At 33.3% G+C, this 14,876-nt stretch overlaps 1 protein-coding gene across 5 annotated transcripts; it reads right to left on the bottom strand.

The window, feature by feature from the left end:
* Positions 1 to 8,702: 8,702 nt before the first annotated feature.
* LOC123887530 (metal tolerance protein 1) lies at positions 8,703 to 12,377 on the bottom strand. 5 transcript variants are annotated; one of them, XM_045936859.1, is made up of 2 exons: positions 12,223 to 12,377; positions 8,703 to 10,090 (listed from the first exon to the last, which is right to left on the bottom strand). In XM_045936859.1, exon 2 carries the CDS (start codon positions 10,088 to 10,090, stop codon positions 8,864 to 8,866), a length of 1,227 nt encoding a protein of 408 aa, XP_045792815.1. In that variant the 5' UTR covers positions 12,223 to 12,377; the 3' UTR covers positions 8,703 to 8,863. The 5 variants fall into 5 exon arrangements, with proteins under 5 accessions (XP_045792815.1, XP_045792816.1, XP_045792813.1 ...); XM_045936860.1 differs by lacking the exon at positions 12,223 to 12,377 and adding an exon at positions 11,178 to 11,212; XM_045936857.1 differs by lacking the exon at positions 12,223 to 12,377 and adding an exon at positions 11,085 to 11,204.
* Positions 12,378 to 14,876: the final 2,499 nt, after the last annotated feature.

Below are 14,876 nucleotides of genomic sequence, written 5' to 3'. Positions count from 1 at the left end.
CATGCATGCAAAAGTTAAGGTCTTACGGGTTGTAACGGGGCCATGGTTAAGTTGTGCAAGGTGGGATATAAGAAGAAATGGATAATCAAAGGGGTAAAAATACAAGAAACAAATAGCAACCTTTGAAACAAAAATGGAGCTCATATATACTTTATACTTTTAACTGTTGCTTCAAACTCCAAATCAACACCTCTTCCTTTCTTTTCTACCAAAGTGTGCTCTTTCAATAATGTTTTTTCTTTCTTTCTATCATGCTCATTAAACAATTGAGCAACTCAAACATGAAAATCTTATTTTTCTTCTTTTCTTTTTGGTCTTTTTGTTTTGCAATTCTTATTCTTTTTGAAAGAAATGTTCACTATAACCACACAACCTACTTTTATTTCTTTCTTCCTATCCTGCATCATCATACATTTTTTTTTTTTTTACTGTATCATGCACATCCAATTGAACATCTCAAATATGGGAAAATTTTCTTTTGAATAGTTACTCCACTTTCAATTTCAAATGGTTACCACAAAAAACAATATATTAATCATATCTAGGTACCAAGGAATAAATAATCAATAGGCTCAAAGTGGGCAACTAAGGATGATTTCAAAACAATAAAATTAAAGGCCAGAAAAAAATACCTACAAATGCCCCAACATTTTTCACATGATGCAGATCAATTTTCGCTTTAGCACGGTCACAAGACAAGTTCTAGAATGTGACAAAATGGGAAACACACTCACACTCACACAAAAAGAAGGGGTTAGAATTTATACTTTAACAAGTAATCCCCTTATAAAGGCTCAAATCTCACATATAGAAGTTTGGTTCACAAAAAGATAGTCCACATAGCACATTATGCTAATTATTAGCTTTCAAAAGACAACCCCAATATAACATTGAACCAGTCTGTCAAATAATTTTTTTTCTAGGATCCCTCAAAGGCATGATCTCTATTTTTAAACATAATTTTAATCAAAACAAGCCAGAAAAATGCCATCAACAAAACTAATAAAAGGCAGTGTCAAAATATAGTACCTAATAATACCTAAATATAGTACCTAATAATACCTCCCCCACACTAGCAATAAGCATGGTCCTCAATGCAAGAAAGAAAAAAAAAATATGTAAATGGACAAACTAACATAAATAAGTGTGAGAGGGTATCAAAAAACTTCCCTGAAAAAAAAAAAAAAAGCTTTCAATCACTGAGGCGAGTGACATATCTCACTTGGAGCAACCCTTCATCATAATGTTTTGCAACTATCCATTAACTTTGAAAGTGGTGTCATCTTCTTTAGAAACCTCAAGTGCTCCGTGAGGAAGAACTCCAGTGACAGTGTAGGGTCTAGGGTCTGAACCATCTTGAGTGCAACATTTCAGGATAAAGATGCTGAATTTCTTCAAAACAAAATTAAACATACCAACATAATAAAAATATAATAAACTAAAATATAAAACAATAAACACGGGTTGCCTCCCGCGAAGCGCTTATTTAACGTCCTAAGCTTGACGAGAGCCAAATAATCAATCAGGTGGCTCTCCCAGGGAAAATTTCACCTTTAAGGCATTGCCCCTTCTTAATTTTCTAACCATGTGGTTGACATTATTCTTTCTTTTTCTATGTGGTGGATGAGCTTCAAAGTATAGTGAAATTTTCACATCCACAACATCCACCATTATGCTAGGATCCTGCAAAATAAGAGTCTTTTCCAAAGGGTCCTGTATCCTTAAATCACTAAAATTATTAGTAATAACCAGATTGTCAAAATAGGAAGAAATAAAATGAGAGAAATTTTCAACAGAATTTAAAGCTTTCAAAACATTATCTTCCTTACCATGCCTTAAGCTTACCTTTCCCTTTTGAACCTCAATTACCACATCACCAATGGTTACTAGAGTTTGACCCAAAATGATCGGGGCTTCTAGACTTTCTTTTTTGTCTTGAACCACAAGGTATTTTTCTTCACAATTGCTCTCTTCAGTAAGAGCTTGTTCACATTCTACTGATACAAGTCCCTCATGTCCAAGCTTTTCATTTAAGTCTACACCACTAATGAGAGTGACATTTTCGTATTCTTCCTCTTGCTTGGGCTCAACATGTGTGGATATTGAGTCTTGAGGTTTTTGAGATAACTTAGTAAGAGTGTTTTGGTTCAAGGTTGTAAGTGTCTCATTGACATATGGCTCTTCCGCTTGTTCTGGACACAAACGTCTCAAGCAAGGTGGTATGTAATTAATGTCCCTCTTGAAAGGGTGAGGATCATGTTGCTCCTGAGACCAACGTCGCAGGCAAGGTGGTATATAGTTAATGTCCCGCTTGGGAGGGTGATGTTGCTCCCCATTATGGACAATTTCACCATCATCCCATATACTTCTTGTCGGACATTTTTCACTTTCATGCCCCACTAAATCACAATGTTCACAAGGAAGAGAGGTATATATCTCACATTGCCTTTGAAGAATTTCCAATTTAGCTATTATAGCATCCAATTTAGCTTCTATGATGTAATCTCTCATTGTTTTCCTCTCAGCCATGAATTTTTCTTTTCCTGCAAAATACAATCAACTACAGACAGGATCTTGAGAGCAGGTGAGTACGCAAAAGTGATATTAAGAATGGAAACTAACAAAATAAACAGACAAAAACTGTACAATGTCTAAATTAATAAAAAAATCTTTTTTGTCTAATATTGTTAAATTAATCCCCGGCAACGGCGCCAAAAACTTGTTGCGTTAAAAACACACTTAGAGCAAGTGTACTCTAGCGCAGAAGTAGTATAAAAGATTATCGTATCCACAGGGATTAATTAACAATTACCAAACTAGTTAAGATTATTTATTATCTAGACGGATAAAGAGTTGAGTTGTTTATGATAACTAAAGAGAAAATAATGACGAGTACGAGTAAGAACAAGAATAAAAACGTGAAGTTGTTAACTAGTAGAGAGAGGCCTAGGGGTCATGGTTTCACTCGCAATCATTGATTCCCTATGTCTAGTTGCACTTGAATTCCATTATTTTAACTCAATTACCAATCCCTTTACTAAAACTATTAATCCGTTTGGTCATTCGTGATTAATATTCTTTTTCCTAAATTAACCCCTTGTTTGGTCATGCAAAGAGTTTAAATTCAAGAAAAGCATAAAGTGCAAAGAGGTTAAATGATTGGAAGACTAAGATTAAGGTTTGGTCATGCAATAATCTAAGTCTCATTTATCCTATAGGTCCACCAATTAACTGCAGTACGGTCGCTGATCAATCAATTGATTATAAACATTCATAGGTTGATCATTCCTAATCATGTGATAAAATCAATAGGATAAAATTAATTGAACTAAAAATAGAAATTCAAACAAGAAACTAGAACATAAAACTAAGACATAGTATAAGGAATTTCAATTACAAGATCTACCATAAACCCTAGAAGAGTATTTAGCTACATATAATCATGAAGAACACTAAAAGATTCATAAAATTAAGAGAAGAGAATAACCCAAAAATACTTCAATTGTTGTTGGTATTCTCCTCTATGTTCTTCAATCTCTGCCTCTCCAAAACTGTCTTCTCTTTTGTATAATATAGAGCAAATCAAGTGAGTTACTTATATAATAATAAATAATTACTCTAAATTAACCCAAAAAATATCTACATATAATACACTAAATCAGAGTTTATCACATAATAATGGTGATGAATACATATTGTTAACTACACAATCAATCAAAGAGAAAAATGGAAAAGAACAAAAGGGGCTAGGGTTTCATTACATTACAATGACTTGACATTACAAAAGTGATAAGAGAATATTTATAATATAACCTAATGGACTCTAACTTACTAGTTTAAAGGCCCAATAGCTTAAGCTCAATACTTTATTATCTAACACCTACCCTCAAACTCATAATGAGTCAACAAAAAGCATTGTGAGTTTGTCAAACAAAATACGAAAAACATATTAAATAATATAAACTTATAGCACCACCCCTCAAGCTAAAGCTTACTAAGCTTTAAGCTTGTTACAAAATTAACCCAGAAAATTGAACTAAATCAACTAATATCATAACCATCAGAGAGCAGACATAAGATAAACCATCAAAGAGAGCAGAACTAAATCAGATTGATCCAATATCCAATCCAAAGCATCTGAAACTGAACCAATTGAACAACTCCAAGCTAAGCCAAACCAAATTGTACCAATACAAACCAAACCAAAACAAGCATAATCCAAACTATCAAAAAGAAGAACCAAACCACCAAACAGAAGAATTATTCAATGGAGAGAAGAGCAACCAAAATAGAAGAACAAACAAGGGGAGGAAGCAAACCGAAGAGAAATCATCAGAGAGAGAAGCAATCAAACAGGGAGAAGCAATCAGACATAAGAAAATCAACAGAGGGAAGCAATCAGACAGAATTCAGACAAAAGCATCATCAATGAGAAGCAATAGAAGAAATCATTAGAAAGAAACAATCATATAGAAGAAATCACCAGAGAGAAGCAATCAGACAGAAGAATTGACAGAGAGAAGTGCAATGCAATCGATTAGAAGAAACAATAGAGGGAGAAATGCAATCAACCAGAAGAATCAATAGATAGAAACAATCAAAGATAAGAACCAAATAAAGAGAGAAACAATTAAACAGAAGAAGCCAATGAGGGAGAATACCAATCAAACAAAGAAGAAATCAAAAGGGGAGAGACAATAAAAAAAAAAGAGACAATAAGAAACCAAATTGTGAGCACTCACTCAGCAAACAAAACCAGACCATCAAATTATGAGTATTACCTTACCAAACTGATTCATTCAAACAAATCTCCAAATTAATGGAACCAAACCAACAAAACTAGATCAAACTGAACCGAACAAAACCAAATCAAGACAAACAAACCAAACTAATTTTTTTTTTTTTTTTTTACCAACTCAGGACACCAAACCGTGTCTATTCCTCTAAATAAGCAAATCCAAAAAGTATCATCAAGTCATCAACCCAAACCAAAGGAAAAGCAACAAGAGACACAAAATCACCATAACCACGCTGGAACAAGAAAACAACATCACCAATCAATTCTTTAAACAAATTGGTCTTCCCAAAACATAACTATACTCCAAAAAATACCATTTACCCTTTGTTCACAGTTCAATTGCAAAGCAGCAAACCAAAGACACATCATATCCACTTTTATCAATATACCAAAACAGGATCGGTGACCAAAGAGTGAAGGTGTCAACCATTTTAACAACAACTATAACTATAATCCTAACCAAATTGAAGAAACCAAAAGACGCATTCAAAGGGTTACAATGACTGAATTACACAAAAGAAGTAGCCACTTTCACTACAAAGAGACCAATTAAAGAAGATTCAATAATACCCAATTGAAGTGTGATTCATGAGCAGAAACTATATTCTTACCACAACACCATGAAAGTAAAACGACAACAAACAGAGCTTACCACAAAATTGCAACTTTATCATCAACAAAATATTTTTCTTTTCTCATTCCCCGATTTCTTGGGAACTCAATAGCGGAAGCGATAAATATATTCACGGAGGATCAAACCATGCTCTAGATACCATGTTAACTACACAATCAATCAAAGAGAAAAATGGAAAAGAACAAAAGGGGCTAGGGTTTCATTACATTACAATGACTTGACATTACAAAAGTGATAAGAGAATATTTATAATATAACCTAATGGACTCTAACTTACTAGTTTAAAGGCCCAATAGCTTAAGCTCAATACTTTATTATCTAACACATATATGGTGAATAAACTTATAATTTGATAAAGTTATTATTCTCATTCATTTCTTTTTAATTTATATAAAATAATTTATATAAAATATCAAGTCTCTGCACAAGACGAATAGAGACTCATAAACGCGGAACTACATAGCAAGATGCCGTATATAATTCTTTCAATATAAAATAATTAAATAAAATTTATAATGGAACATATATGGAGTAATTAACAAGACAAAAACGAATGGATGATTCCTTGGTGTAAGGCTTATTGTGTCTGTTGTTGCCTTCACTCTCGGGGCAGGAGCAGTTAACATTGGGACATATACTTATCTATGTTTACTCTCTCGACCCCTGTGTTTTTTTTATATCCCTGAATTTCTAATTTTACCCTTGCAAAACACTTCGATTTGTAGAAATCGAAGTTTTTTTTGCCTTGAAAACAAATTTCGGTTTATAAAAACCAAAATCTACTTTGAAATTGCACTAGAAAAAATTCGGGTTCTGCGAACCGAAATTTTTTGCAAGGGTAAAATTAAAATATTGGGGGTATAAAAGAATCACGGGGTCGGAGAGAGAAAACATCAATAAATGAACAAGATTAAAACTTGGAAAAACCAAATCCATTTGCATATGTAAGTGTCTTAAAATCTGAACAGTCTATTCTTAATCCAATTATCGCAGTTGTCCTAAATGGACGAGTGCATCAAATTAAATAAATGAGAGCAAGGAATATGTTTCAAGTTTCATAAATGTATAATTTTGAGGTGATAATAGTAACTATTTTTAATAATTGAGGAAATAAAAATTTGTTCCAAGGATTTTACTGTGTGCCTGTAGATGCCTTGAGTATTGGGGCATCAACAGTTTGGGTCTTTGGGATGTTTTCCTTTGTCTGTACTATATACTACGTAATCAAACCCCACTACACTACGCATGATTACTCTTTAAAGAAAAAAATGACTCTAAAAATACCAAAATCATATGAATTTGTAAGAATATTTTGCTGTTGGCTCAGAATTGTTGCATCATACTGGTAATAATAACTCCTACTAATTGCACCCCCTTTATGTAACTACAATCAGAAGCATGGTCTAACTCTAAAACTGTGCAAAATTTAGGAGTTGGATTAGACGCAGACGCGGGTACTCGTTGTAGCCGTCCGATCTAAAACTGACGGATGAGATGGTTTATATTAATATATATAATATGAATCGACCGATCAAAGATCAATGGCTGTATTTAAAAAAATAAATAAAATCAATGGTTGTGATTAAAGAATGTGTGAAACGGCATGTTGCTTTAATAGTAGTGAGTCTTGGTCCCAAAACTTACGACTACAAATATGAACATCGGACACGACACTGACATGTATGTCACTCACACCAATAATAACTTGAAAAAAATCAAAATTTTGAATCTAACCATATGTGTCGGTATCGAATATCAGCATATGTCGGATACATGATACGCCTTTCATCGGAGGTGTTCGTTCAGTACGGTTTAATTTGTGCATTCAAGTAACACCTTGAACTGCTTATTCATCAGGTGATGGCAAAATTGATGTTACAATTTTATTAAAACAGACAAATTCATGAGTTGAGACTAGACTATCATTAAAACAGACAAACTGATAACCTCTACAATCTCATCATGCATGCTCTTGCTTGTCTAAAACATGATTTGTCAGTAATACATTCCAAAACACAACGGTTGTTGGTTGTTTCTCAAGTGGGGAGGGGCTAGGTACCCTTTTGGGTAAAAGTGGTAATGCTTCTAAGAGATTATTTGAGTCATACAAAACATTTAAGATAAGGTGATTTTAGTCTTGTGGTCATGCTTTCTAATCCAATTTCAGCAATACAACATTAAAACTCTACGATGAGTTTTGCCACCCACATCTTGTACTCGGCTCAATGAATTTGTCTCAGCAATTACGTACGGAAGATATCTCGTTTATACATATAAAGGAAACAAATAAAGTTTCAAGTGAGAAATATGCAAAAAGAAGAAACTATATGTCACTAAAAGTTGTCTCCTCTACCAACGGAGTTGCGTTCAACAGAAAGGGGCTAGAGGAGACATTTAGTGTCTAATATTGGTTCACTACGTTGTGGGAGATGTCAACATTTAATATTGGAATCCTGACTGAGAGAGATGTCAACATTTAGTGTCTGGCGTGTCTCAAATAGGATTATCTCCGGTAGACGAAATATATGAGAAACTGCGAAAAGAAAAGCTGACTCTTCTAAAGTGAACAACTTATTTTAAACCCGTCGTTACAACCTAGTGGTTGACTTTCTAAGGATGTTTTATGTGTGTCTAGATTAAATCTCATTTTTCCACCCTTCCCTATGTGTGTGGCCACTAGGCAATTCATCTATATATTAAAAAAAAAACTATTGATAAATAAATCAAAATTGTTTACATTACAATCATATGCATAACAAAATTTAAGTGTGTTAACATACTAATCAAAGAAAGGTTGCCATGAAAGAGTGATCACGACATTCGAAGGCCATTGCTTATGGCCGTCACCTTCGGGCTGCAGAGACTCCAGCGAAAAAGTTATTACAATCACATGCATAACAAAAGTTAGGTGTGTTAACATACTAATCAAAGAAAGGCCGGCATGAAAGAGTGATCATGACGTTTGAAGGCCATGGTTATGGCAGACACCTGCGGACTGCGGAGACTCCAATGAACAAGTCAATGAGATATCACACTATGAGTGAGTTACTCTAAATGATAGCATACATGTGCTGTAGTTCATTACCAAAAATGAGTATATGCTAAACACAAAAGTTCTACTGGATGTTTAGGAATTGGGCCAGAAGCCTCTTGGCAGCCCATGGATTAATATTTGGGCCTGTCATGGGTCCAAAACACCTACAAATCTGATAAGAATCAGAATAGCAGTGAAGCATTTAGCAATAAGATCACACAGATGAAAAAAAATTGCATGGAAATATGTAATGCTCAAATCCACATTCTTAAAAATGCCTAATAAGAGTAACAAAAGTACTATTTTTGTCAAAGATAATTGAGTTCAAAAAACACAATGGAAAATAGTCTATTCTAAATCCTTTCATCATAATCAATAGAGAAAAACAAAAAGAAAACTAACGCTCGATCTGTATAGTTACATGACTGATGTTATAAACCCTTCTGATGTAGTCAACAACTTTGTCCAACACCATGTCAGCATCGGCATCGCGGTTGATTTTAACATGACAAGCTAGCAAAACCTTCCCAACTGTAATGGCCCAAATGTGCAGCTCATGAACAGCTACTACCTCTTCCATTTCCAATATCCCTCTTTCAAGCTGAGTAGCATCGATCTCGCGAGGTGTGCTTTCCATCAGAACTTCCAAAATGTTTCGCAGCATATTGATAGTTGTTCCCAAAACGATTAAGGAAAAGAAAAGAGTGCAAATTAAATCAACTATTTTCCATTCAGGCTTATACCATATGACTGCTCCACCAATCATTACTCCAACACTCTGGATAGAGTCGCCGAGTACGTGGAGGTAAGCGCCTTGCACATTTATGTTCCTCTTCTTCTTTGACTTGTCTTTTGATTCACCGAGAAGTGGTTCGGTAACACCTTCTTGGCCGTGATGGTGAATGTGGCCTTCATGAGAATGATGATGTGCATCTTTTGAGTGGTTTTCATTGTGATGGTGAGTGTCGTGGCCATGTTCATGAGTATGATGGTGGTGCTCATCTTTTGTAAGATCATGAGTAGAAACTGTAAGTCCGTGGCTGTGGCCATGATGACCGTGTCCGTGGTCATGACCATGACCGTGTCCATGATCATGACCTAATAACACAGCCATAATGATGTTAACCACAAGACCAAATGCTGCAACTATAAACATTAGAAAACCATCGACTTCTTGAGAACCGGTAATAAGTCTATCAATGGCTTGATATACAATAATCCCAGTGAGCAGCCATATTAATTGAATAGAAACCAAAGCACCAAGAATCTCTATTCTGTAAAATCCGTATGACTGACGAGGAGTAGCTTCCCATCCTGCAGCCCATAAAGAAAACAAGGAGATTGCAAATGCTGCAACATCAGAAAGCAAATGTGCTGCATCGGTCAATATTGCAAGACTGTTTGCTTTGATGCCACCGACTAATTCAACGGTCATGAAAATAACACAAAGGATCACTGCTACCAAAAGCTTTCGCATAGAGGTCGAACGTTCCTTAGAATCCAGAGAGATGGATCCAGCATCTGAGAATCCACATGGTGCTTCGCCGCAAATCTTCCTTCCTGCATCAGGAAGATCTCCACTGATTTCAATTATATGGCCGTGGTGAGAGCTGTGAGCATCCATCTGCAATATATTCATGAAAATGATTATTTCTTGAGTTTGATATAAACCATAATACATAAGCATACAATACTCCAATCATTAAACAGAAACAATAAATTATTAAATCAGTCATGAAAATCTTTGCACATAAGTAGAATGAGTAGTCAAAAGAAAACTGGCAAAAAAGAAGTAACTTAAAACAACTATGTGATTCTGCATCAACTATAATCTAACAAAATGTCTAAGACCATCGTTATCTCCAAGAAACAGCAGTTTCCGAGCTTCGTAGATTGTAATGATTTTATTAAAATCTTAGAGCTCTTGAAGAGTTGGCGCAGTTTCATATAATTCATCCAATTTAATAAACGGATTTTATTTTCACCATTTAATGGTCATAGAATATTGATGAGTCTGAGTAGAAACATCATTCATGAAAATTTAGGCGTATATTAAATTTCTCTCCAAAGTCGGGCTCAACACTTATCGAGGCCTTAATCGAGGCCTTTTTAATGCTAATCATTGGCACAAAAAAGAAACGATAGAGGCCTTTTTAATGCTAATCATTGGCACAAAAAAGAAACGTTAGACAATAACATTAACCACGCACACACGGCACATCAGTCGTAGGCTAAACAGAGGCAGAAAACTGATGTCTTTTACTTGTACGTAAAGTGTGTTTTTTAGGCCTAAATGTACCCGGTAAAAAGAAAACTTTGAAGGCCTAAATTACTTGCTTTACGGCAGTAGGTACGGCGTGTATGAAAATCGTTATTTAACACCGCAACATACGAATCACCGAAACTGCTGTCAGTTTCTTGACATTTATGAGTACAGACATGCTTCCGACACTAATACTCCTTGAACATCGATATGAAACAAAGCAGCCAATCGATTCAGTTCCATATCAATGCATTATTCACAAAAGTATGAAACAAAGCAGACACAAACAATATCAACAACATCAATCCATTATGAATATTCTACAAATTTCAAAGTTAAAACTATGCAAGACCACCAGAGCAAACAAAGGATGCATAAATCTAAAACATTCGGACAAAGAAAATCAAGAATCCTTGAAGTACATAGTAAAATGGCATAATCAAGTTACCACTAGCAGAGAGCAAGATCAAAAAAGGTGGTGAATATTATATTAATCAACACAAGTACAATGAATGAATTGAAATATAAATAAATAATACAAACATCTGAATTATTCAATTGATTAGGTAACATAACTCCATTACATCCATTCACATCAAATTTTAACACCTAATGCAATAGAATAGAAGATTCCAGGATTCTGACAAAGGAAAACCAAAAAGTTGCAACAGTACACACAAAACAACATAAAAAAACTTAAAACCAAATCCTGAAGAAACAATAATTTCATAACACTATGAGACACAAAGACTGACTCAGCACAACATGCAAGATCAAGACAGCCTCAAAAACAAAAACATTAAGACAAAACAACAACATAATAAAATTGAAATAAACAACATCAAGAAACCAAATGAAATCAATGAAGCACCGACAATCATCAGATTAGACCTGTCCCAGTGTCAGACACACAGACACATATTATAAGTACATTACATTGAATTATGTCATATTCTCAAAGTATCATCGGTATTGACATGCAAGTAGTGACAGTGTCCGTATCTAGTGTCGGGCTTGTGGTAACCATAGCCGACAAAGGCATTGTCTTCAGAAGAAAAATCCTCAAAAGAAACTTCAGTTTAATTTCAAAAATTATCTAATTCATACAACAACATATTATAAAATTAAGATAAAAAAACATCAAAAAAACAAGTGAAATAAATGAAGCACAGACAATTCTATGATTAGGCTTGTCCCAGTGTGAGACACACCGATACATATGATTACATTACATTAAATTATGTCATATTCTCGAATTATTATCAGTATGCACATGTAATTAGTGACAGTGTCCGGTGTCCAGGTTTGTAAAAGTAATATCATTCATTCTGTTTATCAATTGGGTATCCAAATTCAATATCAAAAACACAATTTTTCAGCAGAAAGAAAGGAAAAAAGTGTAATTTTTTTAACAGGATGTGTAAATATTAAGATGAAAATGAAGAGAAAAAAAGGGTGTGTATAGAAACTAGAAAAGGATGTTATGAACGTACTTTCAATGCAGTGCGATCTCTCTTTCCACTCACTGGCTTGAGATTCTGAATCCTCTCTCGTTATGTTTAGGTTTATTCTCTGTATCTATCAATGCTGAAAAATAAAACAAAGTTATGCATATATATATATAGCCTATAGGGACAAAAATTTGAGTAAAGAAAGAATCATTGATAAAGATAGTTATAAGAGAAAAGGGAATAGACCACACTAACACCAGGGTATTTTTTTTTGTTTTTTGTTTTTTTGGAATTAATTAACTCGATTTTTGATAATTTGATATTTGATCGGATAAAAAAAGGTTAATTAAAAATTAACAATGTTTGTTTTTTCTGATTCTGATAAGTTTATTAATATTCGAGTTTAATAACTTGATTTAACATTGAAGCATATTGGGCCGAGCAAACTTTGGTTTAATAACTCGATTTTTTTTGTCAAAAAAAATAAAATTTCAAAGCTTCTTTTGATAAAAAAGTTAGATTTTAGATAATTTGAAAAAGATCTATACATTTTATTAATTTATATTTGACGGTCTAAAACCTTAAATATGAAGCAACAATGAATTAGTCTTAGCTCGTAAAAAAAATGAATTGGTCACTAATGGGGTATTGATCCTATTAAGCACGTGGTCAGAGGTTCGATTTTTGCCTCATGTGTATAGAGAAAATTCTATTGGGAGGGGAGAACTCACATTGTGCACCCCACAGGTTCTCAGACGAAAATTAGTCATTGCTAACAACGACAATAAACTTCGTAGCAATATCATGACAAAAAAAAAAAAAACCTTAATAAGAAAATTTGGTGGAGTGAGTACCATTATTTTGTGTTTTTAATATTCGATGAAGATTAGTCATCTTTGAATAGTCTAAAAATTTCGTACTTATATGGTAAAAAAAACTCAAAAGATATTTCCAATAAAAAGTTGTTGACTAAAAGTTGAACATTCTTCTTCACCAATAAATTAAATTCGGAATTTTATAATAGTTTACTTTAAAAATACTATTTAAAAATATCCAAATGAAGTATTATATTAATTTTCTGAATAAATATTTTTGACTTAATTTGGAATATATAAAAAAATTAAATTCAAATTATAATATTTAATTTCTTTAATTAGATAATTTTTTTATGGAATCTTAATTATACAAGAATAAACTTTTTTAAAGATATTGAACTCTTCATAAATAGATATTTCAAAAATTATATTTGGGCCGACATTTTATTTTTTAATAGTTATATATTTCCTCCGTCTCAAATTATAAGGGCAAAAAAATCAATTTCTTTGTTCTAAATTATAAGAGAAAAAACAAGCATTTCTCTTTTTTAATAATTATTTTTACAAAATAGATCTAAAATAACAAATCACTAATGGATAAACAAGAAAAGAAGCAAGAAGAATAAGGTTTTTTATTCTTTCTAAATGGCGACTGGGTAGAGCGTGCGACTTGCTTTTTTATTTAAATAAGTGATTTTCGTATATTCTTTTAAGGTTTGTTTGAGTTTTTATCTATTGTTTACTCCCATCTTAGTGTGGAGTTTGTTTGTATAAGGTATGTCGTTGACATCTCCCACTAGGTTTAAGAGTAACACCGTTAGGGAAATCCCCATTTGAGTTGCAGTTCTAAAGCAACCCAAGAGCTTAAACATGACCCAATAGTCCCTCGTTTATTATTCTCAATCATCATCAAAGAATAACGATAAAAATATTATGATTAATCAACGATGGACCACATAGTCTTTTTCCAACAAACTTTTTAAAATAACCGACAAGAAGATATATAAATGAAATAGAGAGGTGATATGGATGAATGATGGAAAGAAAAAATGAAGGCTACAATTTATATAGACTCGAGGAGACAATCAATTCGCCGAAAAAGAGGCAACGTCTCTCCAAAGGCCAATAAGAAAAGACCAACATTCAAGAGGCCAAGACTCCTGAACCACCAACTAGTTAGAGTTTTAGAACTCAAAAACTCAAAAACACGGTTCAAATTTTGGAACTCGAGAAAATTATGTTTTGAATTTTTAAGTATTGCTCAAGAAGCTTTTGGGATGGCTTTTAAACTTAATTTGCTCGAATTTAATAAATCATGTAAAAAAAATCAAATCAAATTAATAAATTCTAAACTTGATTTTTTTTAAAAAGTTTTAGGCAAATATAACTTTTTTTTTTATTAAGCTTACACCTTAACTATTTTTTGTATAATAATTTTTCAATTTTATGATAATTTTTTTAATGTTTTTATTGATTTTTTTTTTACAAAAATGGCAAAAAATATTGATTATGGGTCAACCCGAAGTCCAACGGGCTAGTCCGGCCTAGCCCAATTTTCATATGGGTTATATGGGCTAGGATAAAAAAGAACCAATTGCATTTGGGTTAGATTATTTTAGGTCTGATCCGTCCAAGCCAATAGCTATTGGGCCGGCCCATTAGCCTAACCCAATTTTAACAGCTCTAATCATAGAATCCCTTTCCATTCTTTTTGTCCTTCATAATTTTCTCTATAATTCGCCTTCCCTTCCTCAAGCATTGCTCATAAACTAACTAAAAATTTTAGGTGAAGAAGTGCCCAAATTTTTTATATATATTTTTTTGACCAATTGTTTTTTATAATCTTAATCATTAATTAGTTTGTTGTTAATTTCGGATGCT

Source organism: Trifolium pratense, linkage group LG5, assembly GCF_020283565.1.
Source record: "Trifolium pratense cultivar HEN17-A07 linkage group LG5, ARS_RC_1.1, whole genome shotgun sequence".
NCBI classification, from domain to species: domain Eukaryota; kingdom Viridiplantae; phylum Streptophyta; class Magnoliopsida; order Fabales; family Fabaceae; genus Trifolium; species Trifolium pratense.
The sequence above is the reverse complement of the archived record's forward strand: the minus strand, read 5'-3'. Positions and strand labels throughout refer to the sequence as shown.

Excerpts from the sequence above, each read along its gene's own strand:
- LOC123887530 (XM_045936857.1), bottom strand. The coding sequence starts at position 11,105 with ATGCATCCTTTGTTTGCTCTG. Across the intron at positions 10,091-11,084 it reads TGCATCCTTTGTTTGCTCTG|ATGGATGCTCACAGCTCTCA; the intron begins GTGGTCTTGCAT and ends AATATATTGCAG.